Source organism: Kogia breviceps, chromosome 13 (genome assembly GCF_026419965.1).
Source record: "Kogia breviceps isolate mKogBre1 chromosome 13, mKogBre1 haplotype 1, whole genome shotgun sequence".
Lineage (NCBI taxonomy): Eukaryota > Metazoa > Chordata > Mammalia > Artiodactyla > Physeteridae > Kogia > Kogia breviceps.
Window position 1 is genome coordinate 49,557,360 of NC_081322.1, and position 27,976 is coordinate 49,585,335.

At 38.9% G+C, this 27,976-nt stretch overlaps 1 protein-coding gene across 1 annotated transcript in view; it reads left to right on the forward strand.

Moving 5' to 3' along the window:
* Window positions 1-27,976, forward strand: part of SLC35F1 (solute carrier family 35 member F1) — a 434,637-nt gene that overhangs the window by 233,756 nt on the left and 172,905 nt on the right. Inside the window, exon 2 of the mRNA XM_059083053.2 lies at window positions 6,217-6,392. Coding sequence (XP_058939036.1) covers window positions 6,217-6,392 — 176 coding nt within the window. The remainder of the gene's footprint in view (window positions 1-6,216; window positions 6,393-27,976) is intronic.

The window sequence follows — 27,976 nt, forward strand, 5'->3', positions numbered from 1 at the left end:
ACACTTACTACCACATGAACTCAGTGGCATATTGTTTACGAGGGCTTCCTTGTGGCTTACTTGGTTTCCTCTAAAAAACAAAAACAAAAGAAACTGATACCACAGAACCAGAGAACAGGTTAAATTCCATGAATACAGAATCTGAGGCAAAGAAACTCCAATTAATGTTAAACCTCTGGAGATGTGTATTTGCTTCTTGCCTAATAATCTCCTTACATAGAAGTCTAATTAATACTTAAATGGAATAAAGCCTTTCAGCAAAGATCTTCAAGAAGCCAATGTCCTAACTTCTGAAAACAGCAATGTTGTCAAAGAACATAGTATAACACATTCTTCCCATGTTTAAGTGGTATTGTGTTTAGTCAAGGCAGTATACGTGTTATTTATGTACGTACATCTGAATTCATATGCTGATTCAGATCTGACATGATTTTCCTGAGAATAGTTAACAGAATGAAGATGTTTCTGCAGAAAGTTTGATGTGCTCTCCTTCAAGATGATGATGTAATTGTTTCACTCTCATACCAAAGAATTACAAAGCAATATGATTATGTAACTCTATGCTGAAATTTTTCATACCTCTTTAAAAGAGTGTATTCTTATAACTAAGGGAAGAAAATGAGATTCAACTTATGTTTTATATTAAACCTTACTATTTTGAATATCTACTTTGTAAAACACAAGTTTATTTACAAGATTCTAATGTCTATTTCTTTAACAGAACAGAGCACTTGTGGTAATGGTTTATGAATACAAGCTCTATTATAACAGGTATTCAGCTTCCAGCAGCACTTTTTCCTGAGACTCATACATTTTTCATTGTCTAGTCATTCTGAATTTAAAGTGGATAGGATGTCCTTTTAAAGACATAAACAAAGATGAAAATGTGTATCATAGTCTCTTCTCCATTTCTGCTGCTAAAATTGTAGGAACTCTGTATCCTATGTTAGAATGCATCTGGTGTGCTATTCTATAAACTACATGAATAGCCAACAGCTCCCAGTATAAAATTCCACCCGGCACCGTATTTAGCATCATTTTTGCAAGATAGCACCTTACCAGGCTTGTTCAGAAATGCACCAGAAAAGAGTTTATTAATCTCAGTGTCTAACTGGCAGAATGAATACAGTGAAAACGAGATGTTTTTTGTCTTTCAGAGCTAGTAGTTTTGCAAGATAAGATAAGCAGCCATCTTTCAAATCTTCTGATCTTTTTCATTTGTAGATATTTTTTCACTTGTAAATTTGTTCATTCATTCATTCTGTATTTATTGAGCATCTATTTCCTTCCCATTCAGGAGTCTTCAAGGCACAAGGAATGTAGAAATGACTAGAATACCTTCCCTTCTTTTCAGGAACTCATGAGTCATACAGTATGGTGAGAACAAGTAGAGATGGGGACATACAGAGGAGGACACTTAACTCAGCCTTAGCAAGCAAGGGGCGGCAAAGGGGAGGCTTCCTGGAGAAGATGGTACCTTGAGTTCATGAAGAATTAAGTGAAGGGACCACTGATCTACTATAGTGGTGAGTGTGGGAAAAAATTGTTAGGAGGGGTAAGGGGACAGTAAATGAACTGAAAAGATCTGTAGGCAGGGACAGTGGTAGGAAGACATTCTGAGACACAGATCACCAAAAGGATTTGCTCTGTGCTAAAAAAGGACAAAGGAGAATCTGATGAGAGGAAGATGGTGGGGCAGTGGAGAGGAGTGGGAAGTGGAATCAGCCGAGTGTCAACATCTAGGTTTATTTATATTTTTTTTGTTTTGCTTTGGTGATTCTAGTAACTTAGCTCAGATATGCAGACTTGAAACAGCTCCAGTACTAGCTCCCTTCACTTGGAAAGAACTGGTGAACTAATCTGATAAAAGGTCCCTTCCATTCCTTCCTGTTTTACAAGTCATGTTTATTAGCATGATGGATAAAACCATAATGTGCGTCTTCTATCAAATCATACCAGCAGCAGCTGAATGACACGGCCACTAATTAAAAGCAGAAATTGAATACAGCAGATTTGCTGTTTTGTATGAAGAAACAAGGATAAGCTTGTGTTGACCTCTGTTGAAAGGCACACATTTCAGATTTCTAGGTGGAAGAGTTTTCCATCAGTCAGTTGGGACGAATTGTTTTGTCTTCACCTTCCCCAGAATATTTCTGGAAACCAGCCACTTAGGTTTAGCACTGTGTTGTGTGCCCTCTGTGAGGGAAAAGAGTATATTTTTGGCAGCATTATGATGGTGTAGCATAGTAATTAGGAAGTTGGGATTTGGAATCATATGACTTAGTTTCTATCCAAATCTTCCCCCTGCTAGCTCTGTGACCTTGGGCTGGCTGCTTACCTCTCTAAGCATCGGTTTACTTATCTATCAAATGGAACCATAACAATATCTGCCTTGTAAAGTTATTATGAGGATTAAATAAGACAGAATGTATAAATCTTTATAAGCCTAGGACTTGGCACATAGAAAGAACTTATTAAATATGAATTATTATTGCTATTTCATCTTAACTGGGTCCATTTTGTAGTAAGTTACTTGGGAACTAAGCTCCAAAATCTTGGTTTAGTAGTTCCCCAGTGACAAAGACTATGTCTTATTCACCTTTGCATACATAGTGCCTGGAATGTGAAGGCTGTTTTGTAGTATTCAACATATTGGCACATATACATCAGAAGTACTAAATTTTTTTTCTCTTATGTAAGCACTCTGTCATTTTTTTGTGGCTCGATTTTGTTCAGGATATTGCCAAGGTTTCAAATACCATGGTTGTAACTTAAGCAATTGTAGGAATTACCATGTCCTAGCAGTAGTCGTCGACCTTCTTTACCCAAGGAGACACACTCCATACACAGCATTCTCCAGCAGACATACTCAGCACCAGGACCCACTCTCTGGTAATATGAGCTGTAACTCTCCCCACTTCTCTTTCACTTAAGCATGTAGGTTATTATGCAAGTAAGAGTGACCCAATGAGAGGATAATCATGAATACACTCTAAATTATTTTTAATCATTTTAAACATTATTATTTTAACTATTTTTGTTATTTTTATGTTATGTAGTGACTAGATCAAACTTCTTCAAAGGATTCTTTGAATTCTTTAAAATTCTTCAAAGTCAGCACCTTTATTTCTCACCACTTCTGTCCAATTAGTCACCACTAACTATCCTTTCTGTGAAATTCTCTGTTCCCTTTGTTTCCATGTTACCAAGTGTTGCTCTGGTACTCTCCACACAGCCAAAAGTGGTCTTCCAAAGGCTGGCAGTGACTACAAATCATCTTTTGTCAGTCCTCATTCTTCATGCCCTCTAAGCAACATTCACTATTACAACTGTTCCCTCCATGAAAGTCTCTGTTCCCTTGGTTTCCTTGACATAAAGAACTATCTTGGTCTTCCCCTTAGCCTTCACACCACTTCTAACTCCAATGATGTGCCTCTTCTTTCTTCCCTAACCCCAATCTGGGGATTCTCCAAAGACTTCCTAGGCCTTCTTATTTTCTTTCCTCTTCTTCCTTCCATGTTGTTAGCATCCGTTTCCAGTACTTTAGCCACCATTCTTATAAGTAAAACTTTCACATATTTTTCTCCTGGTTGACCTCCCTATCCAACTCTGATCCCATGATTCTAATACTGTTGGATCATTTGGAAGTTCATTTGGCAGCTCAGATTCAATATACCAAAAATGTTTGTTATCTTTACACTAAAACCAACTCTTTATCATGGTTTTTCTTAGTGGATATCACACTTCTCTTAGGCTGGCTTAAAAACTTTTTGAGTTAAATCTGGTACTCTCTTTACTTCTGCTTTTCTTTCTTCTTCTTTTTAAAATCATCCTTTCATTTCAACAAAACTGTTCAGTGTTGCCTAGGTCTACCTCTGCACTGTCTTGAAGCTCTCCATTTTCTACTTCCTCTGAATGCTATTGCCCAGCCTTAAATATAGTGAAGAACATTATACCAACATCACAGTAAAAACAATAATTATAGTACAATGATATGGAAGTAAAGGAGTTACATCCCAGGGAAGAGAGGGCAGAGAGGACTTTTTAAAGGGGGTAACATAACGTGTGAGCCTAATCTTGAAAGATGAATAAGAGTCAGACTGACACGTCGGGATGAACATTCTGGAAATAATAACATGTGAAAAGGAATGCCAACAAAGAAGACCATGACTCATTGTTGAAGTGCAAGTAGCTCTGTAGGTCTGGAGCTCTGGCTTCATGGGGGAATAAAGTGGGGAAGCAGGAGGCAGAGCTTTGTGGTTGTAGGAGTGGAGGGAGGGTATTGAGGGCCTTGTTTCAGTATCTACTGCTGCATAACAAACCACCCCAAACTTCATGCCCTAAAACAACACAACCATTGATTATTTCTCACAGTTCTCCAACTGGATAGCAGTCACTGGGGATGGTTCATCTCTGCTCCACATGACTCAGGTTGGCGCTGCTCCACTGGGGCCAGAGGATCCACAATCCTCACTCACATGTCTGGTACTTCAGCTGAGGAGGCAGTGATTGGCTGGGTCTCTCTTCTTCTTTTCACACAGCCTCTCAATATTCAGTAGTCTAACTCTGGTTCTTTACATGGAAGCTGTATCCTAAGAGGGCAGAAAATGGAAGCCACAGAGCTTCTTAAGGTTTAGGACCAGAAGTCACATGACATCTCTCCCCCTACCTTCTATTGGTCAAAGCAAGTCACAAGACCAGCTCAGCTTCTGGAAAAGGAAAATAGACCCCACCTCCCTTTGGGAGAAGCAGAATGAATGTAGAGGGATGTAAGGAAATGTTGGCAGACATCTTTGTAGATGGTGTAACATAGGCCTCATAGATCACTGCATTCTGTCGGGTACCATCTACAGGGTATCATCTATAGGGTAGGATTTTAAGCAACAGACTGACGTTTTAAACTTACATGTTTAAAAATATCACTTTGACTCCTTTGACACCTTTACGAGAGTTGAAATGAAGGGTTGGCGCCAGTACCTGGAAACAGAGCAATCTACCCATCTACCAAGGCAGCCTCTGCCAATATGTTACAGGCTAACTAACCTCTGCAGAGTCTTTTGCATAGGTCCACATGCATTGCCACAATTTTTCCTCCTCATGGAAGCAAATGGAATGAGTGATGGATGCCTTTTTAAAAAAGAAGGATACCACCAAGGTATCCACCCAGAACCCTGACCAGGGGCCCAGTGCCCCTTCCAGAAAGATGGATTCACATCTGCCATGGGGGAGGGAATATGCAATGCTGCAGATGCTCTGCCTAACGCTTTTCTGTTTAGAAATGCTACTCTTTGCTTATTTTATGTTGCTTTTTCTTTAAATAAATAAACCAGGAAAGTCAGTTGAGACTCCTGGGGAGAGCAGAAGTCTGCTTTGCAGAAGCCAGGGGCTTGTCTTGTGTCAGGGCATACAAGTGGATGTGACCATAAAGCCCACATGGGCGTTTTATTTATATGCAAAGTGAACCGTTTGACTCTTGCCTGTAATCTCCACTACAGTGGTCTGTAGGGTCAGTGCCTATTAAAAAAGCCATAGAAAATATTCACAGAATTTGAAATGTCTTATTGTACCACCTCAGTCACTAAATTTCCTTCGTGAATGAGAGTTTTAATGTGTCAGCAACTGCGACTTGAGCAGAGGACAGCAGAGACTAGTGCTTATTAGTGCTTGTTAGAGCAAACTGTTCGATATCTGGGAATGGAGAGGAGATAGTCCTTTTAGATTATGAGGGGTTTGTATAGCCCCTTTACCTAAGTGTTCCTAGAGCCAAGATTTCGGTCTATGAAGAAAAAAGTCTCCATTTTTTGGTACAAGAACCTGAGGACAAGGTTGGAATATGGTCCTGCTTCATCAGTGTTCAGGTTCTCTCTCAGGTTTCTGAACACTTGTTCACGCCATGGTGGCATCAGGATGATGTTAATTTCCCCCCAGAGCTCCAGGGCTCAGTAGGTAGAAGCCAGGATCACTTGGAGAGATTTGGTCTCAAATCTCAGCTTTGCCACTTCCTAGTTATGCGACTGTAAGGAAATTCCTTAACCCCTCTAAACTTTGGTTTCTTCCTCTGCAAAACCCCAGTAAGGTAGCATTGCTATAATGGATTAAAAGAAATACTGTTTATTGCACTTAGCCTAGTGAATGGCACAAGTGCTCAGTAAATTTTAAGTGATTGTTCTAATGGACTTTCTGCTGATCTTTGCTATGTTTCTCTTTATTTCTCAGGGAGATGTTAATCTCTGTGGCTCTAGGCCAGGTGTTATCCCTCCTTATTTGTGGAATTAGCTTGACCAGCAAGTACCTGTCAGAAGATTTCCATGCCAATACACCAGTCTTCCAGAGTTTCCTCAATTACATCCTTCTCTTCTTGGTCTATACCACCACACTAGCTGTCAGACAAGGTAAGCATGCAAAATCCCAAGAATATAGCTTCGTTTCTCTTTTAACAACATCTACAAGAGTGATGAGTGATGGCCAGATCAACTTTTTTCACTTACAGCGTCATAAGACAATTCAAAACCCCAAATCTCAGTTTTCTATTTTGCAGTAATACAGCAAACAAAATAAGTGGGTAAATCACTAAGAAGCATAAATTGTGTGAATTCAGCAGGAAGTAGGAAATGCATGTATAGGCAGAAATGTACAATTGCTTATATTTGAATTCCTGTTAGCATTCCTTGTACCCCTCAGTGAATCTAAATAGACTGCTTCCCTGGAACCTGGAACAGGCCTGATGAAACTGTCTTAACAAATGCTAGCCCTTAGAAATCCAAGGGGATTACAGGCAAATATATGTTCTTGGGAAAGTGTCACGAGAAAGATAAAAATAGTAAACACAAACAACTCTAGTAATAACAAAGGGGAAAAGAAGGAAAAGAAAGCTGCCACAAATGGCCATGTGAGATGTTCTGTCTAAACTTAAAAGAGCCAAAACAATGAAACACGTCCTCCAAGAGTCAGTGCAAGAAAAACTTATTAAAAGGCAATTGTAGTTGAAATCCTTGGGGTATATCTCTGGAGGATATACTTCAGAGACTTATGATTATACCTATGGCCCAGAAATAGCCAATAATAATCCCCCAGTAGCAGCTGTCAGCTATAAAATATGCACTGAAAAGTAGCCATTAATAGGTTTGAAGACAATTATATACCATAATAATGAATAAAGATATGTGTATAGCCGTATACATCAATCCTAAGAGTCATACTCTTTAGAAACTTTGCTAATAATCATATGTCAGCATTGAATTTTTACATTTCCTTATTTGGATTGTCCTTCAGAGTAATATTGCTTAATTAAAATGATTTGGCCAGGACTAGATTTCATCTTAGAGGGAGAGTAAAAATGAACAAGTTAAGACTGAATTCTAGTTTAACTTGGGATTTGTTTAAAGTATTGGAAAAGCTAATTTCATTTACTTCTGAAATATTGGTGTTATTGGTGTTTGTTTTTTAAAATTTAACATCAGTAGGCATAATTAATTTAAGAGTAAAATTTCAAATAAAACCTCAGGCTACAAAAGTTATAGACATTGAGTCTCAGCTATATTTCCTCAGTAGGATTTGGAAGCTAATGATTTTGAATGCTACAAATGCATTATCTAAACAGTTATACCCACAATTTCACCATTGGTGCCACAATCCAGGAAAGAACTCCAGAGAATTAGGAAACTGGGGAGGCATATACTTAGAAGTTTACTTATGAGAGACTGTTAACATGAGGAATGTACAGTTTGGTCATTCAAGAAGAGAGAGCTATGCAGCTCAACTTAAAAATCACTTAATGGGGGCTTCCCTGGTGGCGCAGTGGTTGAGAATTCGCTGGCCGATGCAGGGGACATGGGTTCGTGCCCCGGTCCGGGAAGATCCCACATGCTGCGGAGCGGCTGGGCCCGTGAGCCATGGCCGCTGAGCCTGAGCGTCCGGAGCCTGTGCTCCTCAACGGGAGAGGCCACAACAGTGAGAGGCCCGCGTACCGCAAAAAAAAAAAAAAAAAAAAAAAAAAAAAAATCACTTAATGAAAGCTTGAATAATAGTTTAGAATTATTAAAGAATAGAATGATTTTAGGCCCCGTACAAGGATTATATAATTAAGGATAGTAAGATTAAATGAAGAGCAATTTTGTAACACTCTAATATAACCAAAAAAAAAATCACACAGAAGTGGTGAATTTATGTTCTCTAGAGATTTTTAGAACCAAACAGTCTAGACTACAAGATGGTGAACTAAAACTAGTCTTTGGGTTCTTGTCAGTCTTACTTTCCAGGAGGCCAGAGATTTAACAAAAACTCTCATCAGGGAAAAAAATAAAATCAAGCTATTCTAAGAAACAGAGAATAATTTCACAGTTACAGGCAGAGACAGAAAAGCTTAAAAACTAAATGTAGAAAAAGACCCAAGGTTAATAATAATACCTTCTGTTGAGGCTTTATAATGTGCCAGCTACTACATATGTGAATTACCTCTTTTATTCCTTCAATCCAAGGAAATAAGAATTATTATCCAAAATTTTATAAATGAGAGATCAGAGGCTCCTCCAGCATCAGGAACCTGCTCCAGGCTACAGAACTAGGAAGAGTAGGGGCCCCTCCCAGGCCAGGGCTGGGTGCCTTCATGGCCCACTGTACCCACCCATGTGCGGTCCGGGGAGGAAGGAAGAGGGAAGGGAGACAGGTTTGAGCAAAAGGAGGATCCTTCCCCTTGAATTTCAAAACCCTGGATAAGAAACCAGCCCTGGGGGCAAAGTCTAGTGAGGCACAGCACTGATGTCAGGAGGATGTGACTGTAAACGGTGCTGGGAGAGGATGCCGAGGGTGCGCAGGGCAGAGGCACAACTGGAAAGAGGCCAAGGACCAGAAGCAGCAAGGAATTCAGAGGCTCTTTGGAAGGAAAAGACTGAAGAGGACCTGAGAAAATTCTGATTGTCATTGCAGTTGGTGATGGAGAGAACCAGTTTCTAAAATGCCCTAACCAGAGATTTCTGCATTGCCTCAGATTATCACTAAATATGCTGACATGTCTTTATTTGGGTGTTTACTCAGAATGTTTGTTTGTTTTAAGCTTCATCTTTAGAAGTTTTAATAGGCTGGCATTAAGCTAACATCTGGAAATCAACATAGTAATTACATTAATTTTGTATAGGCTGATTCAGTGCCATGTTCTAGAGACATAATAATCTCCTTCCTCATGCACCTCAAGATTTGAGAGGGAATGAACAGAGCAAAGAGGAGAGGATGGAAAGTGTGATGTGTGTGAGGGAAGTGCTGTCATGGCCACATTTTCTCCTCCCTTCCAGGTACTTCTTAAGTACTCTGCCAGGAGCGCTGCAGGTCAGGATTGAGCAAGATGCCAGACTTCCCAATTCTTCCAGCACAGACAGATGTCACTGGCCCCAGAGGGCCACCATATTCATTTGATACCACCTTAGGCCACATAATAGCAATAAGTTAGACTCAGGAATTAACAATCTTTCTTTATCATTTAATTATAAAATGTATGATTGTCACACGTAAACACAATGTGATAAATGCAGGAAGCCTTTCAAGAGCATTAAGGGTGATGTTATTACAAAAGCCTTGTGGAAATTTGAGTTCAGAATTAAAGTGAATCTCCTCAGCAGATTTGCACTGAACAAATGATCAAAGACTCTGAAGCAACAGAATGCAGTATAAGTTTCAGTGTAACGCCAGTTCAAACTGGAGTTTTGAATTTGTCCCTGATTATTAATTGATTCCTACAAAAATTTGTAGAAGACCAAAAATTGATTCCTACAAAGACCATCCTCCTTAAAAAAAATTGTATACTGTAGAACAAGTTTTAAGGCAGCCCTTTGTGATTGGAGCTAGGTTTTTTTATTCCAGATGGTTCTAAAATTTTAAAAAATCTTGCTGTTTCTCCTAAAGAGCTTCTTTAATACAACTCTGTAGAAAAAAATGTACTTCAAAAAAGTAGTTCCAATGACAACGTATCACATTTGAGAATTCAGATAAAATTTAAATTTCTGTTACTTGGTTAGTTGTAACCACTTTGGGGAAGTCACTCAGACAATGTGGTGCAGTGCTTAAGAATCCGCCTGCCAATGCAGGAGACACGGGTTTGAACTCTGGTCCAGGAAGATCCCACATGCCGTGGAGCAACTAAGCCCATGCGCCACATACTGAGCCTGCGCTCTAGAGCCCGTACACCACAACTACTGAGCCCACGTGCCACAACTACTGAAGCCTGCGTGCCTAGAACCAGTGCTCCGCAACAAGAGAAGCCATCGCAAGGAGAAGCCGACACACCACAACGAAGATTAGCCCCCGCTTGCTGCAACTAGAGAAAGCCCGCATGCAGCAACGAAGAGCCAACACAGCCAGAAAAAAAAATATATATATATATACATATATATGTATATATATATATATATATATATATACACACACATACCCATTGAAGTAATGCCTGAAATCCAAACTCACGCTATATGTACAAATTAAGGTTTCAGGAATTGTAAAGAAAAACGTAGTCCTCCTCTTGTGTTTCTCCTTTACTCTCACTCTACCACCACACCACAATACTTCTGACACCAGACGTGTGGGGCTTTTCCCACACCATGCAATTCTGTGACACCAGCTGGGTGTCTTACAGTATAACTCAGTTCTGACAGTTCTATCTGGAGATGGATAGAAGTTATTACCTGTGCTTCTGACCTACCTGCTATAGATCAGAGGTTCCCATGAACCCTCCTTCGGTTTGGTTAACTTGCTCGAGCATCTCACAGGACTCAGGAAAGCAGTTTACTTACTGTTTACCAGTTTATTACAAAAGGATGTGATAAAGGATATAGATGTATGCTCAAATGGAAGAGGTGAGTAGGGCAAGGTGTGGAAAGGGTCGTGGAGCCCCCAGGCCCTCTCTGGGCACAGCACTCTTAGCACCTCCATGTCACGTGTTCACCAACCCTAGAGCTCTCCAAACTTCGTGCTTTGGGAATTTTTATGGAGGCTCCATTAGGTAGGCATGATCATTAACTTCATTTCCAGCCCCTCTCCTCTCTCTAGAAAATGGGAAGGCAGGGCGGCTGAAAATTCCAGGCTTCTAAACATAGCTTGGTGTTTCTGGTGACCAGCCCCATCCAGGAGTGCACCAAGAGTCACCTCATTAGAAACAAAAGAAATTCCTATCTCCCTGGAAATTGTAAGGGATTTAGGAGCTCTGTGTCAGGCACTAGGGTCAAAGACCAAATATTAGAACAAAATATGCTCCTAGTGTTCTTCTCACTTAGGAAATTACAAGTGTTTTAGGAGCTCTGTGCCAGGAACTAGGGGCAGAGAACAATATATATATATATTTCTATTATCTTACAGGCATATGATTAAGAAAGTATAGTGAAGCTTCCCAAAACTTACGGATTTGCCTGGGAAGCCTCTTCCTCATGCCTACTTTTTTCTTAAAATTCCATGTAATACTAGCTGAAATCAGGAAGCAGAGAAACACAAAAAGCAAAGGGTATGAACAACTAAAGACCACTCAGTTCTTGCATTTGGATGTAGAAGCAAGAAATGTGACAGGCTTTTAAAACAAAGGTGAAATAGGATATATTTCTTATCAAGAAAAATGATGTCATCAAACTTTTTGCCCATAAGCTTCTGTTATCAATTATTACAAGAATCCTGCTGCTTCCCAGAACTACTTTCAGCAGTTCTTAAATAATAGATATACATGGTTCTTTTCTGGGCAGTTTTTAACTTCTGAATATATATAAACCAGTACGCGGACCTCTCACTGCTGTGGCCTCTCCTGTTGCGGAGCACAGTCTCCGGACATGCAGGCTCAGCGGCCATGGCTCACGGGCCCAGCCGCTCCGCGGCATGTGGAATCCTCCCGGACCGGGGCACGAACCCGTGTCCCCTGCATCGGCAGGTGGACTCTCAACCACTGCGCCACCAGGGAAGCCCCAACCACACAATTTTTAAATAGTCAATAATTTCTTCTTCCTTTTCTTCTGCCAGTTTTTCTCAGTTCTTGCCTCTCCAATTTCTTTTTGTTTTCCTTATCAATAAGTTGCTTAGTGATGGGGGAGGTAAGGATTGTGGAGCAAAACCAGGATGTTGAGAGTGAAAAGAAAACACTTTGGTTCCTTGTTTTCTTCACGTCATTATGGCAGGGAAAGAATGGGTATCAGTAATGAACGCATGGATAGAATCAGAAATGCCTGCTTCTTTTTGTATACAAAAGAAAGAGAAGAAAAGGTTGCCACTGTTGAGCATCATTAGAGATATTCCTGGTGACTGGTTCTACAAGTTTTGCTTTTTCACTGAAAGATATTTTTATAAGCTCTTCCAATTTTGAATAAAAGACAAGCTTGCAGCTAAAAATTTGATGAGTATTGCATGAATTCCAGCAAATTCTTACATACACATTAAAATATTTGTTGAATCTTTTATATATTTCTTTGGGTGAGTGTGAAAATGAAACAATTTACTAATAGTACTCACAGAACACTCAAAAATATCATCATGTGTAATCCCTTTGATTTTTTCCAAAGAGAATACTGAAAAGTAAATTCACGCCTTACTGTTCAAGAGAAATATTCTCGGTTTGAACATTAAATTCCAGAAGACAGAAATCCTAGAGGTCTAGGTTCAAATTTCATTTCTCAGTGGGGAGGCTGAAGGCATTAAGTCAGCTCAGGAATATCAAGCACTCACCCTCTCCTGATCCCTTTTACCCACTATCTTCTTTTTTCATCCAGAGCACTCAAGTAGGGCAGGATTGGTGAGAGAAATATATAAAGATGACATCCTTGTCTACACACAATAGCTGGATGCAACTCATGGCCCAGTACTCTAGTCCCCACAAGAATGTTCTTCTCAGAATTTGTACCAAAAAAGTATTGCTCCTTTTGATGGTGGCTGGGGAGACATTAATCAGAAGATAATTGTTGCCTTTTCCAATGTAAGGCAGGCTTCATGTTTGTTCTCTGCAGAAACACTATACTTCTTACAATTACACAGACTAAATTCTCAATTACCAATGTTGCAAGATTTAAAATATCTGTGAAATGGACTTCATATGAAATAATATAGAGCCTCTCAGAAAACCACAAGGTCTGGGAAACTTAGGTATCTGGCATTTCACAGTATGTCAGACCCTAGCATCCCCTGAAGATCTCACCTCCCCAGTTCTGTTTGTATGGCTCTGCCTCTGTGAGTCTTTGCCCCTTGCCTTTGTTGGAATTTTCTTTGGTGCTTACCATAGGAAGTCAAAAACACAGGCCAGAGCAGTAAAAAGAGTTAAAGCAGGATCCAGGATTTTCTCAGAGCAGAAGCCTCAGTTTTGTTTTGTTTTTTAATTTTATTTTATATTAGAGTACAGTTGATTTACAATTTTGTGTTAGTTTCAGGTGTACAGCAAAGTGATTCATTTATACATATACATGTATCCATTCTTTTTCAGAATCTTTTTGCATATAGGTTATTACAGGATATTGAGTAGAGTTTCCTGTGCTATACAGTAGGTCCTTGTTGATTATCTATTTCATATATAGTAGTGTGTATTTGTTAATCCCAAACTCCTAGTTTATCCCTCCCCCCACTGTTTCCATTTTGGTAACCATGAGTTTGTTTTCAAAGTCTGTGAGTCTGTTTCTGTTTTGTAAATAAATTCATTTGTATCAATTTTTTTTTAGATTCCACATGTAAGTGATATCATATGATATTTGTCTTTCTCTGTCTGACTTACTTCACTTCATATGATCATCTCTAAGTCCATCCATGTTGCTGCAAATGGCATGATTTCATTCTTTTTAATGGTTGAGTAATATTCCATATTCCACTATTCCAGTGATGTTGTATATATGTACAACATCGTCTTTATCCATTCATCTGTTGATGGGCATTTTGGTTGCTTCTGTGTCTTGGCTATTGTAAATAGTGCTGCAACGAATGTTAAGGTGCATGTATCTTTTCGAATTATGGTTTTCTGCAGGTATATGCTCAGGAGTGGGATTGCCAGATCATGTGGTAGATCTATTTTTCTTTTTTTAAAGAACCTGCATACTATTCTCCATAGTGGCTGTACCAATTTACATTCCCACCAACAGTGTAGGAGGGTTCCCTTTTCTCCACATCCTCTCCAGCATTTATTGTTTGTATGTTTTTTGATCATGGCCATTCTGACTGGTGTGAGGTGATACCTCATTGTAGTTTTGATATGCACTTCTCTAATAATTAGTGTTGTTGAGCATCTTTTCATGTGTTTTTTGGCCATCTTGTATGTTGAAGCCTGAGTTCTGCTCATACACAGCTAGTTCAGTTTCCAGTTCTCTGATAACCTTGACTAAATCACAGAGAAGGGATTCTTAGATGGTTGGATAAGGAAGGACTTGAAAAATGTAAATACTGAATTGTAACTCCCTTGAGAGTCATGGGGGAGCTATTACTGTCACTTACCTACGTCTGGTGAGGTAATAGTCACTGGAGCCTATTAGAACATCTCCCTTGTGGGAAATTACTTGGCAAACCTCCATTCCTGTTCCTTGTCATGTTGCATTTATTTTTACTTGATACGTATGATTGGAGAGTTTTATCACCCATAGTATAGAAAGGCTATACCTCAGTGATTTCTGAAATGAACCTTGGTGGATACTCCATGGGAATTATGCTTATGTTGGGGAAGGGAGAAGAGAAGGTGAGGCAGCGGGTGGGGGTGAAGGGATTTTTACACAAACCATGCTGGGAAATTGTTAGAGAAGATCAAAGGAGAAAATTAAAATCCATTTCTAGCAAAACTGCCTGCCAGTATATGGAGCAACTGGAACTCTCATATACTGCTGCTGGGAAAGCAAAGCGATACGGACACGTTGGAAAATGGCTTGGCAGTTTCTTATAAAGTTAAACATCCACTTACCGCGTAACCCATCAATCACATTCTGTGAAGAGAAATGAAAACATAATATCCACACAAAGAACTATACGCAAATGTCCATTGCAGTTTTATTCATATTCATAGCCCAAACTGTAACCAACCCAAAAGCTCATCAATTTGTGAAAGGAGAAAAACAGCTGTGGTAAATGCACACAATGGAGTATGACTCAGCCATAAAAGGAAAACGCTACTGATACATGCAATGATATAGATTAATCTCAAAAGCATTATGCTATGTGCAAGAAGCCAGACACAAAAGCTTATACACTGTATAATTACATAATGCATAGTAATGTGATGTTCTGAAAAAGGCAAAACTATAAGGTCAGGAAATAGATCAATGGTTGCTAGAGTGGGGAGTGGGGTGTTGACTGCAGAGGGACACAAGGGAAGTTTTGGGGTAATGAAAATGTTCTGTATACCTTGATTGCTGTAGAGGTTACATGACTATATACATTTGTCAAAATCCTTCAAACTGTACACTTTAAAGGGGTGCCTTTTATTACATATACATTATACTTTAACACACTTGACCAAAGGAAAAAAAAAAGAAAGAGAACTGACTGTCTGCTCTCACTCGATGGCTGCCATGATGAAATAACGTATCACTGGGCTCAGAGTTTCCAATGTGTATCTATTCCCTCAGTCACTTATGGATATTAGGAAATGCCATTAAAACTTCCTACTTCATTGTGGCATGATTTCAGGCTGCAAGAATGAGTACAGTTTCCTCCAACCCCAGAAAATGTGCCTACTCTAAAGAACTTGCTCGTGGGACATGAATTATTATTTATCAAGCTCACAATCCATTAAATAATGTAAAAATACATAAATTCCATACATATGCAGTGCTTACAGGGTGAATCTGCACCAAGTCAAGTCTCCCACAGTCTTAACCAAATTTACAGTACCTAATAGTGCATATACTGTTTGTGCTAAAGTGACTGAATCTCAAATAGAGTGATTCCTTAGCCAGAACTTTCAATATCACTTAGCACAATAAATGACTTTTAGGTTGAAGAAAAATGACATGAATATGCAACACCATTTTCTTTTAATGAATCCTTACATAAACTCTCACACACACACACACACACACACACACACACACACACACACACACACACACACACACACACACACTATACACCTGGCCCTCCCTCATTCCCCATGCCAAATACTTCATTAATGGATGCCCTTCTGATTCTTCTTTTCCAAACAGCATATAAGCATGGAGGGAGGGATTGTCTTCCTGTTTTATCTGGAGTCTGTGTTGACGGTTAATTCTGGAAATCTTTAAGCATTCATCTATCCATGCTGAGAGCTGGCATAGAGCAATACTCATTCTTGGCACAAGCTCCAGCATTCTTGTGGGAGATTGAAGGGTGGTTACAAGATGATAACTATATTGCCTGAAGGAGATAAGTCCCCTTCTGCCAAAATAGTGCTTTGTATGTAATTAGTGTAAAAATTCAGAGGAATAGAGTTTATCCTTACAGTCATCTTTCTCATTAAAAAAGAATCATAATGGAAGAACAAAGCAGTCCCTGCAGTGAATTGAATTGCTTTCCCTAAGTTTTCATTAAATCAAAGACTCAGCAGTTAGCCATCTTGCAGACACTATTGCAGTCTGCTGTATGAGATTTGGGGCGGGGGGCAGGAATAAAACAATGAAGCAAACTTTTTTTTTCTTCACAGGATTAGAATTGCATTGTGATTATCTTTAGATCATTGTGATTATCTTTAGATCCGAGTTCCCTGTCCATGCATATTTTGACTGTCTGGTTTCATTGGTTTCCATTTCTGAGTTTTTGAGGACCAGGAAGAAGAATGTGTAACTCACCAAATTTAAATGTGATTCTTGCAAATGGTGGGTTCTCACTACAAGTTGGAGTGACTGGGCCCCTTCAGTGACCTATGTGAGGAAAAAATATAAAAGAAATTACTTCTAGATAAAAGAAAATATGATCAAAATTTGTTTGTGACCATTTTTTACTATTTGATATGTCTTTGTGTGAAAGAACATGAATATTACTTTATTTTACCTTTAACTGCCTAATTAGTCTTGTCTAAGAAAATGTCTACCCTTAAAAATCATATTTGGGAATTATTATTTATGTTCACTAAATTAAAATGTAACTTTAAAATTAGGATCTAGACTTTTTCTGTTTCTCAGTTCAATAGAAATTCAAGAGCCATTGAGTCATCCTGGTTTAACTTGCCTGTGTTGTATTTCTTCATTTCACAAGTCAGGATAATAATAGTAACTGCCTTACAGCTTTCATGTGGACCAAGTGAGGTAATACATGTGGAAAACTCCTAGCACAGTGTCAGACATATAAAAAGCATTCAATGAATATAATCTGCCATCATTGGAATTAGATTTGCTTAATAAATGCTTGATTTTCCTCCCCAGAAAGTTGAATTTTACACATGTACCCCTTAATTTGAATCAGTTCTATCATGCGGACCCTGAAATTCATTAGCCATATCCCAGCACTTATGTTCTCCTTAACCTGTTACTGGATGTCAGAGTAGGCACTGGTATGATTTACAGAGAGATCAAAAAGGAGAGACATTTTAGATGTTTTCTTACCTACGGTGTCCATTGTGAATGAGGAAATTCATTGATATAATTATTCTACTAGAGCAGGACTAATTCTGAAATGCCTGAGCCCAAGTCCTTCCCCCGCAGCATGTAGAGTGGGGCTCCCTCCTGCCTGAGGAAGCTACGTGGTGGGAGACCATGGGCACCCAGCATCTGTTCAGAAGGAGCCAGACCCCCCCTTCAACTTTCAAGCATAACTTCACTCAAATGGTCCAAACTACACGAAATCAGAAGGGGAAAGAGGGAATCTCGCTCCCATTTTTTGACAGGGTAAGAATATTGTTTCAATTTTAAAGTTGAAAAATAAGATCAGGGTGACAATAGGAAAAAATAAAAATAGTCCAAGATGAAAAAGAACTGCTAAATACCCAGAGAGAGCACAAAGCACTGGGGGCTACACAGCCAGGGAAGTGTAGGCCACCAGTGTGTCATTCTCTAGCTAAGAAGGGGAAAGGCTGTCACAGATCGCGGAGCCATCATTCAGCCATCTTTCAACAAGAAGAACACACTGCAGACAAACTCAATGGACTACTAGGGCCTCACCAAATTCAAAGCAGCTAGTTCTATACCTACAAGTACAATTCAACTTTTGGCTTAGTGAATGTCATTCGCGGAGGTCAAAATTTCCAGCTGTGCTGTGTTAAACTCAGGACCATTATAGCACAGCTTTAAGCAAACTATTGATTTTACACTTTTGTCAGACTAAAAGAAACTAAAATCACTCAGGAGCAAGCAAGAACTCAACTTCTATAAATAAAGTTAAGGAACTTGGTAATTTCTTTTTCACAGAGAAATGTGTGGGCAGAGCTTATATAAGTGGCATAAATGTAGAAGTCTCTGCACTGTTAAAAATTGTAAGTTGTTTACTATATGGAAACCTAATAGATCTCAATCCCTGATTTCTCTTGTTTTGGCATCAGATATGTTGACTAATTTAGATATCTGACAGGAAAGTCGATGTGTTCCTATACTCAGTGTCTCTTAACTGAAGGAATCAACCTGGTGTACAAGCCAAAGATTCAAATTCTCCCTAGCCTACAGAGGTTTATAGTTTTAGTTCTGCCCATGATTACTTCATACAGAACCTTCTAGAACACTCTGACCTGATTACGTCTATTCAACTTTCTCTTATCTAAGTTTATCTTAGTTTCCTCAATTGCTCATTCCTCCTTTATGTATTCTTTCATACATTATTTCATTCATTAAGTCAGCAAACACTTCTTGAGGGCCTTGTTCTGTTAGGCACTGTACTACCAGGTGTGAAAGATACCTAACTGAGTGAAGATGATCTCCCTTCTGACACCCCTTCTAAGCTCACAGACAAGAGGAGGAGAGTAAACAGTCCCTGTCATTGCAAGAGTACAGATCTGAGCCACCCGCCCCCCCCCCACAGCTTTCCCTTATCACCACCAAATCTCCATTGCAAAAGAATTTACTTCTCTGCTATCCTTTTTATCACTCTTTGCTCCATCCAGCCACCCTTTCCCAATTATTCACAGCAGAAGGATTCAGTCCAAGCAGTTAGAATCAATGATTGCTGTTTCACGGCCTTCCTCTTGGCCTTTGACGGGGCACAGCCCTTGCTCCAGGACCTTGACTTTGCATTCAGAAGAGTGGCAGCTGTTCCCCCAGTCCTTGCACCACCCCCCATGCTGTCTCCTGGGAGAACACAGCACAGACATCACCCACCTCCTTTAATTAGACTTGGCTGTGGCAACTTCCTGGCTGCTAGGCGTCTATGAGCTAGAGCAGTTGGTATTTTCATGATTATTAGTGGCTCCTAAGACCCTCAAAAGTCTCTTCTCCTCTTACAGGCAGGTTATATATGGATCACAGATTTATGTCTTTTTGCCTGACTTAAGTGGCCCCTTGATGTAGTGGAAAATAGCCCTTTGCTTTTCTGGCTTTATCCTTTTAAGAAGTCTTTACCTTTCTGGTGATTTAGGAATGTACCTTTAGCACTGACTGTTACATGAATTTAAGCTCCTCCCAAGTTTCTAACAACCATAAAATAGAAACCACAATAATTTAATGTTATAAAATGAAAAGTAATAATACAAGGGAGGATATCAGAGTTCATAGCCTTTATTCTAGTACCTAACAAAGGGAAAAGGCTGCCAACCACTCACTGGACCTTTAGTGTATGTGAAGGGGTGGGAAAGAAGGACAAAATATCAACCGCTTGCTTTCAACCAACTAGCTCATCTTATTTTCTTAGTGTGCCGCATGCTCCGTTCAGCACGTATTCATCATATCTCTTTCAGGGTGTTAGGTTTCCATTTTGTAGTATTCTAGAGGAGTAAACTAGAGTTACAATATGTACAATTTCCAGTAGTTCCAATTCATTTCTAGAAAATAACACAGATAAATATCCAACTAAGTACAGCAATGACTATAATTCCCTTGAAGAAACCATTATTGCATCCTCTTAATCTTGTACCAAAATCCCTGATCTAAATCAATTTATTCATGGCTTCACCTGAAAACCAGAAAAGAGTATCTCCCCTTAGCAAGCGTATCTCTAGCCACAGGTATCCCATGTGTGTCGATGCAGCTCCCAAGGTTAAAGTTTAAACACAGCCAGCAACTAACTTAGAAAAGTCTCATCATCTCTGGGGTTGAAGTTTCATTTGATTGTGGGGTATATTGATGGTACAAAGTTGTCTTCAGTTAAATTTCACAAATGTTTATTGAACCCACTGGGTACCAGCACTTGATGAGACTCCTTCAGATGCCCTCTCTCCATCCCCATCAACCCTAGCACTGCCTAGCATTCCTTCTCACCTGGACCGCCGCTGCCACCCCTGAACAGCTCTCTGTCTCTGACATCTGCCACATCTTCATCACTGTAATCTCTCTTTTAAAACTTTATTTATGCTAAGCTAAAGTGCAGCAGTCAACCAGGCTTTGGATGATCATGTAAATCCTTGTTTATTTGTGACTTTTATTGAAACCAGGATTTTTAAAAATAGTTGGGAGAGGAATTGGTTAATAAAAGGTGACTATTTTCCATGTCAATTAAAATCAACATCTACTTTCCAGCTTCATTTTGTAAACTGAAATACGGTCTTTTAACAAGGATTCGAAGAGACTCAAAATCAAGATACTAGAATGTTACTATTTCTGCTTTCTAATATGCCCATCTACTTGAGGAAAGGAGACCAAAGATATAATAACTAATTTTTGTTTTCTGAGTAGGGTGTCTTCTGAAGTGCAAGCCAAGTTGCCTTGGGTTTTAGAGCAGGAGACGTTGATCCTAATGTAAAAAAATAAACTTAATATTTTAGGTACTAGTTTCAGAAGATGTAACTTTGGTTCATACTGTACTCTGTACACAGCATTATCGCTAAACTCAAAGAATTCAGTTCTGGAATTCCCTGGAGGTCCAGTGGTGAGGACTTGGCACTTTCACTGCTGTGGACCAGGTTCTATCCCTGGTTGGGAACTAAGATCCCAGATCCCGCAAGCCATGTGGCACAGCAAAAAAAAAAAAAAAAAATCAGTTCATCTCTTAATATAGAACTTCCAATTAAAATCAATTCACTTTGAAGTCAGACACAGAAAGACAAATATCATATGATACTGCTTATATGTGGAATCTAAAAAAAGTGTACAGAAGAATTTATTTACAAAACAGAAGTAGAGTCACAAATGTAGAAAACAAACTTATGGTTACCAGAGCATGGGGGAGGTGGGAGGGATAAATTGGGAGATTGGGATTGGCATATACACACTACTATATATAAAATAGATAACTAATAAGGACCTACTTTATAGCACAGGGAACTCTACTCAATACTCTGTAATGGCCTATATGCGAAAAGATTCTAAAAAAAGAGTGGATATAGGTATATGTATGACTGATTCACTTTGCTCTGCACCTGAAACTAACACAACATTGTAAATCAACTATACTCCAATAAAAATTTAAAAAATAAAATAAAATCATTTCACTTTTGTTGAAAGTTAAAATAAATTGGAAGATCTCCTTAATAAAAAATCTTCTGATCAAAGATCTTTGTTGGAGTACTTCTAAGACAGATGTATACTTCATAAAAACTGCTAAATACTAAGAAGAAACCATGAAAGCTCAAGAGACTCAGACAATATTTGAGATGACAATGTTATAACCATTTATAAAATGTATTTGTATTTTTAAATTACTCAAGTAATACATGAATATAAACATTACAAACATTGATAAACATTGCAAATATAGAGATAAATATTTTTTTTAAAAAAAGAGATAGCGCTTCTCACCCACCACATAAATGCCACTCTCTTCTTCAAAGGAAATCTTTGTAAAATTTTGTTATTTGCCATTCATAGCAATTATCTATGCATATGCATTCATGTACATAATTATAATGTGTTTTTCATGTAAATGCTAGGAGCTGTACATATTGTTCTGAAACTTGGTTTTTTCACTTAATATATACTGGAAATTTTTCCATCTCAGTACATGTATATTTACCTAATCATTTTTAATTGCTACGATAGTATTGATAAACTCACAATTACTGGTCATACAGATTGTTGCCAATTTTGCATTTCCATCCATTTACAAGAAACAACCTTGTAGATATATCTTTTTTTTTTTTTTTTTTTTTTTTTTTTTTTGTGGTACGCGGGCCTCTCACTGCTGTGGCCTCTCCGGTTGCGGGGCACAGGCTCCGGACGCGCAGGCTCAGCGGCCGTGGCTCACGGGCCCAGCCGCTCCGTGGCACGTGGGATCTTCCCGGACCGGGGCACGAACCCGTGTCCCCTGCATCGGCAGGCGGACTCTCAACCACTGCGCCGCCAGGGAAGCCCTGTAGATATATCTTTAAATACATCTGAGAGTATTTCATAGTTTAGATTTTTAAAAATTTAAATGCTGAGTCAAGAGGCATTTTAAATATTGATAAATATCACCGAATCTGTCCTCTCCAAAAGGTATTACCAGTTCAAAAGTGTACTAACAGTATTTGAGAGTAACTCTTTTCCCACTTACTTATTGACATTTGATATTATCAGTAACTTTTTTTCAATCTGAACAGTGAAAAATACTTATTGTTTTAAATTTCCTCTCCTTAATTACCAGTGAAATGAGCATCCTTTCACATGTTTATGGGCAAGATGAAATAAGTTTTAAACCCTAAAATAAAAACATGAAATGATAATGATCCCTCTGCAGTGTAAGAGTAAGTCCCAGTGGACTCCTTCCTTCTTTCTTTAACTCAGTCTGTTGTTTTCATCTCCTCACGAATTAGTGCAAAGAAGGGAAAACAAATGGGCCCTGTGATACCTTCCTCTGGAAGAACGCCACCACCAAACATTGGAGTAATAATGTAGAAATTTATATCATCCATAAACCTTTTATAGTAGTGTAATTAGTAGGGCTATTAATACTACCCAAGCCTAGCTTTCTTTATGGCTGTAAACACAGTTTGTGATCACATAATTGACATCAGTAATAATCCTTTAGGGCATCATGTAAACTAAAGTACTTGAGTCAGTTTAGCTGTGGTATAACCAGAATATCCATTCAAAAAAATATATTATTTTTGCTTAGAAAGCAGAATATGAGGGATAACCCAGGGGCATTTTCCAGCATTTGGATTTTGGATTCCAGGGGAGGTTTACCGCTGTTAATATGTCTGAGAAGAGTGGATCAGAGAGAGAAATAGAGATAATTTTAGCCAATATCAGTGCAGGAATATGCCCATCAGCCAAATAGATCCTGTCTTTTTCTATAGCTCAGTGTCATTTACATATGGTTTTCTTCACTCTTGTGGCATTTTTATTAATGTTTAATACAAAAGAATGAAGTCAGTTTAGTATATATATTTTTTATCTCTTTTGTAAAAGATAGAAAGTGGCATGGAAGTAGGTTCCAGGAATCCCAAATCAGTAGAAATTAGCAGCATGGTTTAGATGACTGCTGTGGGATTCAGAACAGTCAAATTACATTCAAGGATGGTTTCTACCATGGTTACATTCCATCCTTAAGCAGGTCAACTTAATATCTCTGTGACTCAAATTTCCTCCCTAAAAAAATGAGGATGGGACTTCCCTGGTGGCGCAGTGGTTGAGGGTCCGCCTGCTGATGCAGGGGAAACAGGTTCATGCCCTGGCCCGGGAGGATCCCACGTGCCGTGGAGTGGCTGGGCCCGTGAGCCATGGCCGCTGAGCCTGCACGTCCAGAGCCTGTGCTCCACAATGGGAGAGGTCACAGCAGTGAGAGGCCCGCGAACCCCCCCCCCCCCAAAAAAAAGAGGATGACTATTAAATAAAAATTGTTTACTAATATATATTGATCATTTTATGTGCTCCAAGGTGGTTTCATTAAAATGCCAATCTAGTTGATATTTGAGAGACAGTATTTAACTGTATGTGACTTTTCTAGGGTTGGCCTTTAATTTACTTCTGGCTCTGAATAAAAGTAGTATATTCCAGGATGAGTGAGATTTTTCTGAAGCAACAGGTGAAAAGCCAGTCCATTTAACTTGGATAATTATTGACAGAGAAGAACACTTAAATGAGGGAGAAAGAAAGAAATAATGCATAGTGAGTTTGTTTGATTTTATGACCACGCTATGCACCATTGCAAGTACCCTCCAAAGGAGAAAGAGAAAGGAAATGAGAATGTACAACACAACTACATCATCTATAAGCCTTATAACCATCATTTAGGTCATTTTATGGATACGGAAACTGAAGCTTTGAGATACTGATCAAAAACTGTAGAGCCGCTTCTATTTAGCATATAGTAAATCACAAAAGACCATCAGTCTCACTCTACCAACAAAAAACATATAAAATCATTTTTTTAATGAACCTACCAGAAAGCTAAGGAAGAATAGAGACCTAAATGTATAAAACTACAGAAAATTCCCTTTGTAAGACAGAAAAGATTCACAGCTTCTCTCATTCATGGCAGAGTGACAAGAGAAGGAATCCACAGAGAGGTTTAAAAAAAAAAAAAAAAAAAAGCAGCCAAAACTTTAGGTTTTACTGTCCACATGTGAGCTGGTATGGCAGATTTTAATTCTAAAGGACCCCAGCCACAGAGCAGTTCTAGGTATACCTGCAAACTATATTTCATGGGTCTGTGTCTAGTGCTGGGCATGTAGTATACCAAAGCCTGAGGTGTGGAGCAGGAGAGCTAAAAGAGATTCCACCTGAGATGTGTGGAGCCTCCCCAGAGACATGGCACTCTTCCTTTGAAGGTGGAGGGAACAGTTCAGGAGATCTGAGAGAAATGAACTTGAGGCACTATAGACTTTCACCTTCCAAGGGTTGGAGGCATGGCAGGATTGCTGAGGGAAATCTTTCAGAGACATTCCAGACAGAGAGAGATTTCTGTGGTACAAAAATCCTATCACATGACTGGAGAGCAAAGAGAATTCCCCAACAACCCAAACAGTAGTCAGCTGAGCTATAATGCAAAGATGTATTTTTTAGTGGTTCAGACAGTTGCTTGCTTTGTTGCAAAGTGCAGAGAGCTCTAAAACCTCAACAGTGCTCAAACCTCAAGTCTCGAAAAACAGGTAGTGCTGATCCTGCTTGCAAATATTTGAAGTCAGCAGTGAACTAAGTCAAACTAAAGGTACAAGAAAGTGCAGCCCCACTGATCAGATTAACTCAGTCCCAAAACCCAAGCAGCATGACACAAAAAGGGCATCCTCTTTTGGAAAGTAAATATTATTTAGTTCAGTCTCTACTGTTATTTTATACAAAATGTCCAGATGCAATAAAAAATTGCTAAACATGTGAAGAAGCAAGAAAAATGTGACACATGGTCAAGAGAGAAAACAATAGAAACGGACCCAGTGATGTCATAGATATTGGAATTATCAGATAAGAACTTAATAATAACTATGATAAAAATCATAAGTTCTAGTGGAAAAGGTTGAAGATATGGGGAATTTCATCAGAGACCAGGAAACTATTTTTAAAATAGTCAAGTACGGGGCTTCCCTGGTGGCGCAGTGGTTGAGAGTCCGCCTGCCTATGCAGGGGACGCGGGTTCGTGCCCCAGACCGGGAAGATCCCACATGCCACGGAGCAGCTGGGCCCGTGAGCCGTGGCCGCTGAGCCTGCGCGTCCGGAACCTGTGCTCCGCAACGGGAGAGACCACAGCAGTGAGAGGCCCGCGTACCGCCAAAAAAAAAAAGTAAAATAGTCAAGTACGAATTCTAGAGATAAAAAACACAATATCAGAAATGAATAATGTAGGATTCAGCAGAGGAAAAAATCTGTACACTTGAAGATAGGTGAGTACAAAATATCCAGTTTGAACAGGAAAAAAATGAGTGAAAAAAAAAGAAACACAATAGACTATCTGGGACAAAATGAAATGATCCATTATGCATGTGATTGGACTCCAGAAGAAGAGAGAGACAATGGGGCAGAATAAATATTTGAAGAAATCTTAGCTAAGAACTTTTCAAATTTGTGAAGGACATCAAAGAAGCTCAGGAAATCCCAAGCAGTATAAATGCAAAGAAGGCTACACCCGGGTATATCATAGTCAAACTGCTAAAGATTAAAGACAAAGAGAAAATCTTGAAAGCAGCAAAAGAAAGAAGATACACTACAAAGAGGGAAAAACACCACTTGCTAGAAACAATAGGACCAGGAAGGCTATGGAACAACTTTTTTAAGGTGCTGGAAAAAACAACAGCCTGTCATCATACAATTCTATATATAATGAAAGTATCTTTTTAAAGTGAAGGCAAATAAAAGGCATATAGCTAATAAGAAGCAGAGCCAAGACTTGAACCAGAGCCCTATAAATGGGAATTCTGCTTCCCATCACAGTCAGCTGTGCCTTTACCTCATTGTATTTGTTGTGTTTGGGGATATGTCATGGGCAATGCCAGCTTCAAGTGTTTAATTTTTAGTTTGTTTTTATTTTAAAAATAATGACTGTTGAGAATTCCCTGGAGGTCCAGTGGTTAGGACTCAGTGCTTTCACTGCTGGGCCCTGGGTTCAATCCTTCAATCCCCTGGTGGGGGAACTAAGATCCTGCATGCTGTGTGGCATGGCCAAAAAAAGAAGTTTTCATTTTTTACTTCCTATAGGCTCAAATTGACAAATTAGAAATGAGAGACAAGCTCCACTGAGTAGCTCAACATGGCCCACTTTCTTTGATCTCTTTCTTAGACTTGAGATGTGAAAAGTCATAACAAGAATCCTTGTCAACCCTTCTCTGTTAAGGCAAATCCTCATTGGCAATAAATATAAGAAATTCAGTACTTTAAATATGCAAATTTGGAATATTCTATTTCTTCCTAACTTGAAGAAAACCATCAGAAAGAGCAAAATTTTCCAATCAGTTAGCACAATGACATAAGCTAATTATTTGGGTTATAAAAGAAAGCAAAAAGTTTTATGTGGTTTCCTCCTGCCAAGGATACTCTGGTAACTCCACATGTCATCACTTAGATGTTTTCCAGTTTCGTGACATGAAGCAGCCTCACCTTCACAAACATCACAATTGTCTTTGTCATGCACATGTATATTACCAACTAATACGGCTAGCAGTTTTAAAAATTACCATTTTTCAGAATGTATTCACACCCGCATTTGGGGGCAGAAAGTGAGGTCATACCTGAAGGGTAGGAGAAAAGGCTTGTCTTGTAACGAACACTTTAGCTCCACTTGAGAAAGTATCTGTAGTCACTACATTGTTCATAGTTGACTAATCTGATTTTAGACAGAGTCAAATAAGGAAAATAATTTTTTGTTGTTTATAGTGAGACTGTTTAAAGAACAAAAAAGTATTAATGGAGACTTTAAGAGTCACCTACTCCAACTGTATTATCTCTACTTCTACAATATCCAAACCAGGGACTTGGAGTATACTTAAGTATTTTGAACTCATGATATTCCAGGGAAATGCATCCTATCTTTGGTCAACTCTGACCATTAAATTTCTTCCTCACAATGACTCAAAACCTGTTTCCTTTTTCACTGATACCCAGTATCGTAAATCTATTTTGGGAGGCCCCATGGAATATTAAATTCTTCTCATTGAAATATTTGAAACACACCTCATGTACACTTTTCTCCTCTAGGCAAACCTCTCCAGACCCTCTCCATTCTGATTTCTTAGCACCTTCCATTTATTACTTTTCCCTTTGCGAGAGAAAAACCCACTTCTCTGCTATTCAGAGTGGAAAGAGAGTGATCACTTCCCTCTTTCTAAGTATTACATTTTTAATAAATTTTAATCTGCAGTTGATCTTTTTTTTTTTGCACTCAAAGCTCACAGCACCTAAATAATGCCAAATGAAAAAGTAATTTATTTTCTTACATATTCCTATATCCTTATTGTAGGAAAGAATTTTCCCAAGCAGCTACTTCCATAACTTTTAACTTGTTAAAAAGTTATTTTTTCTGATACCCGACCAGAATTTCTGCCACTGTGTTATAAACCCACTTCTTTCTAATTATCTTTTGTATCCCTCCAAGTCAC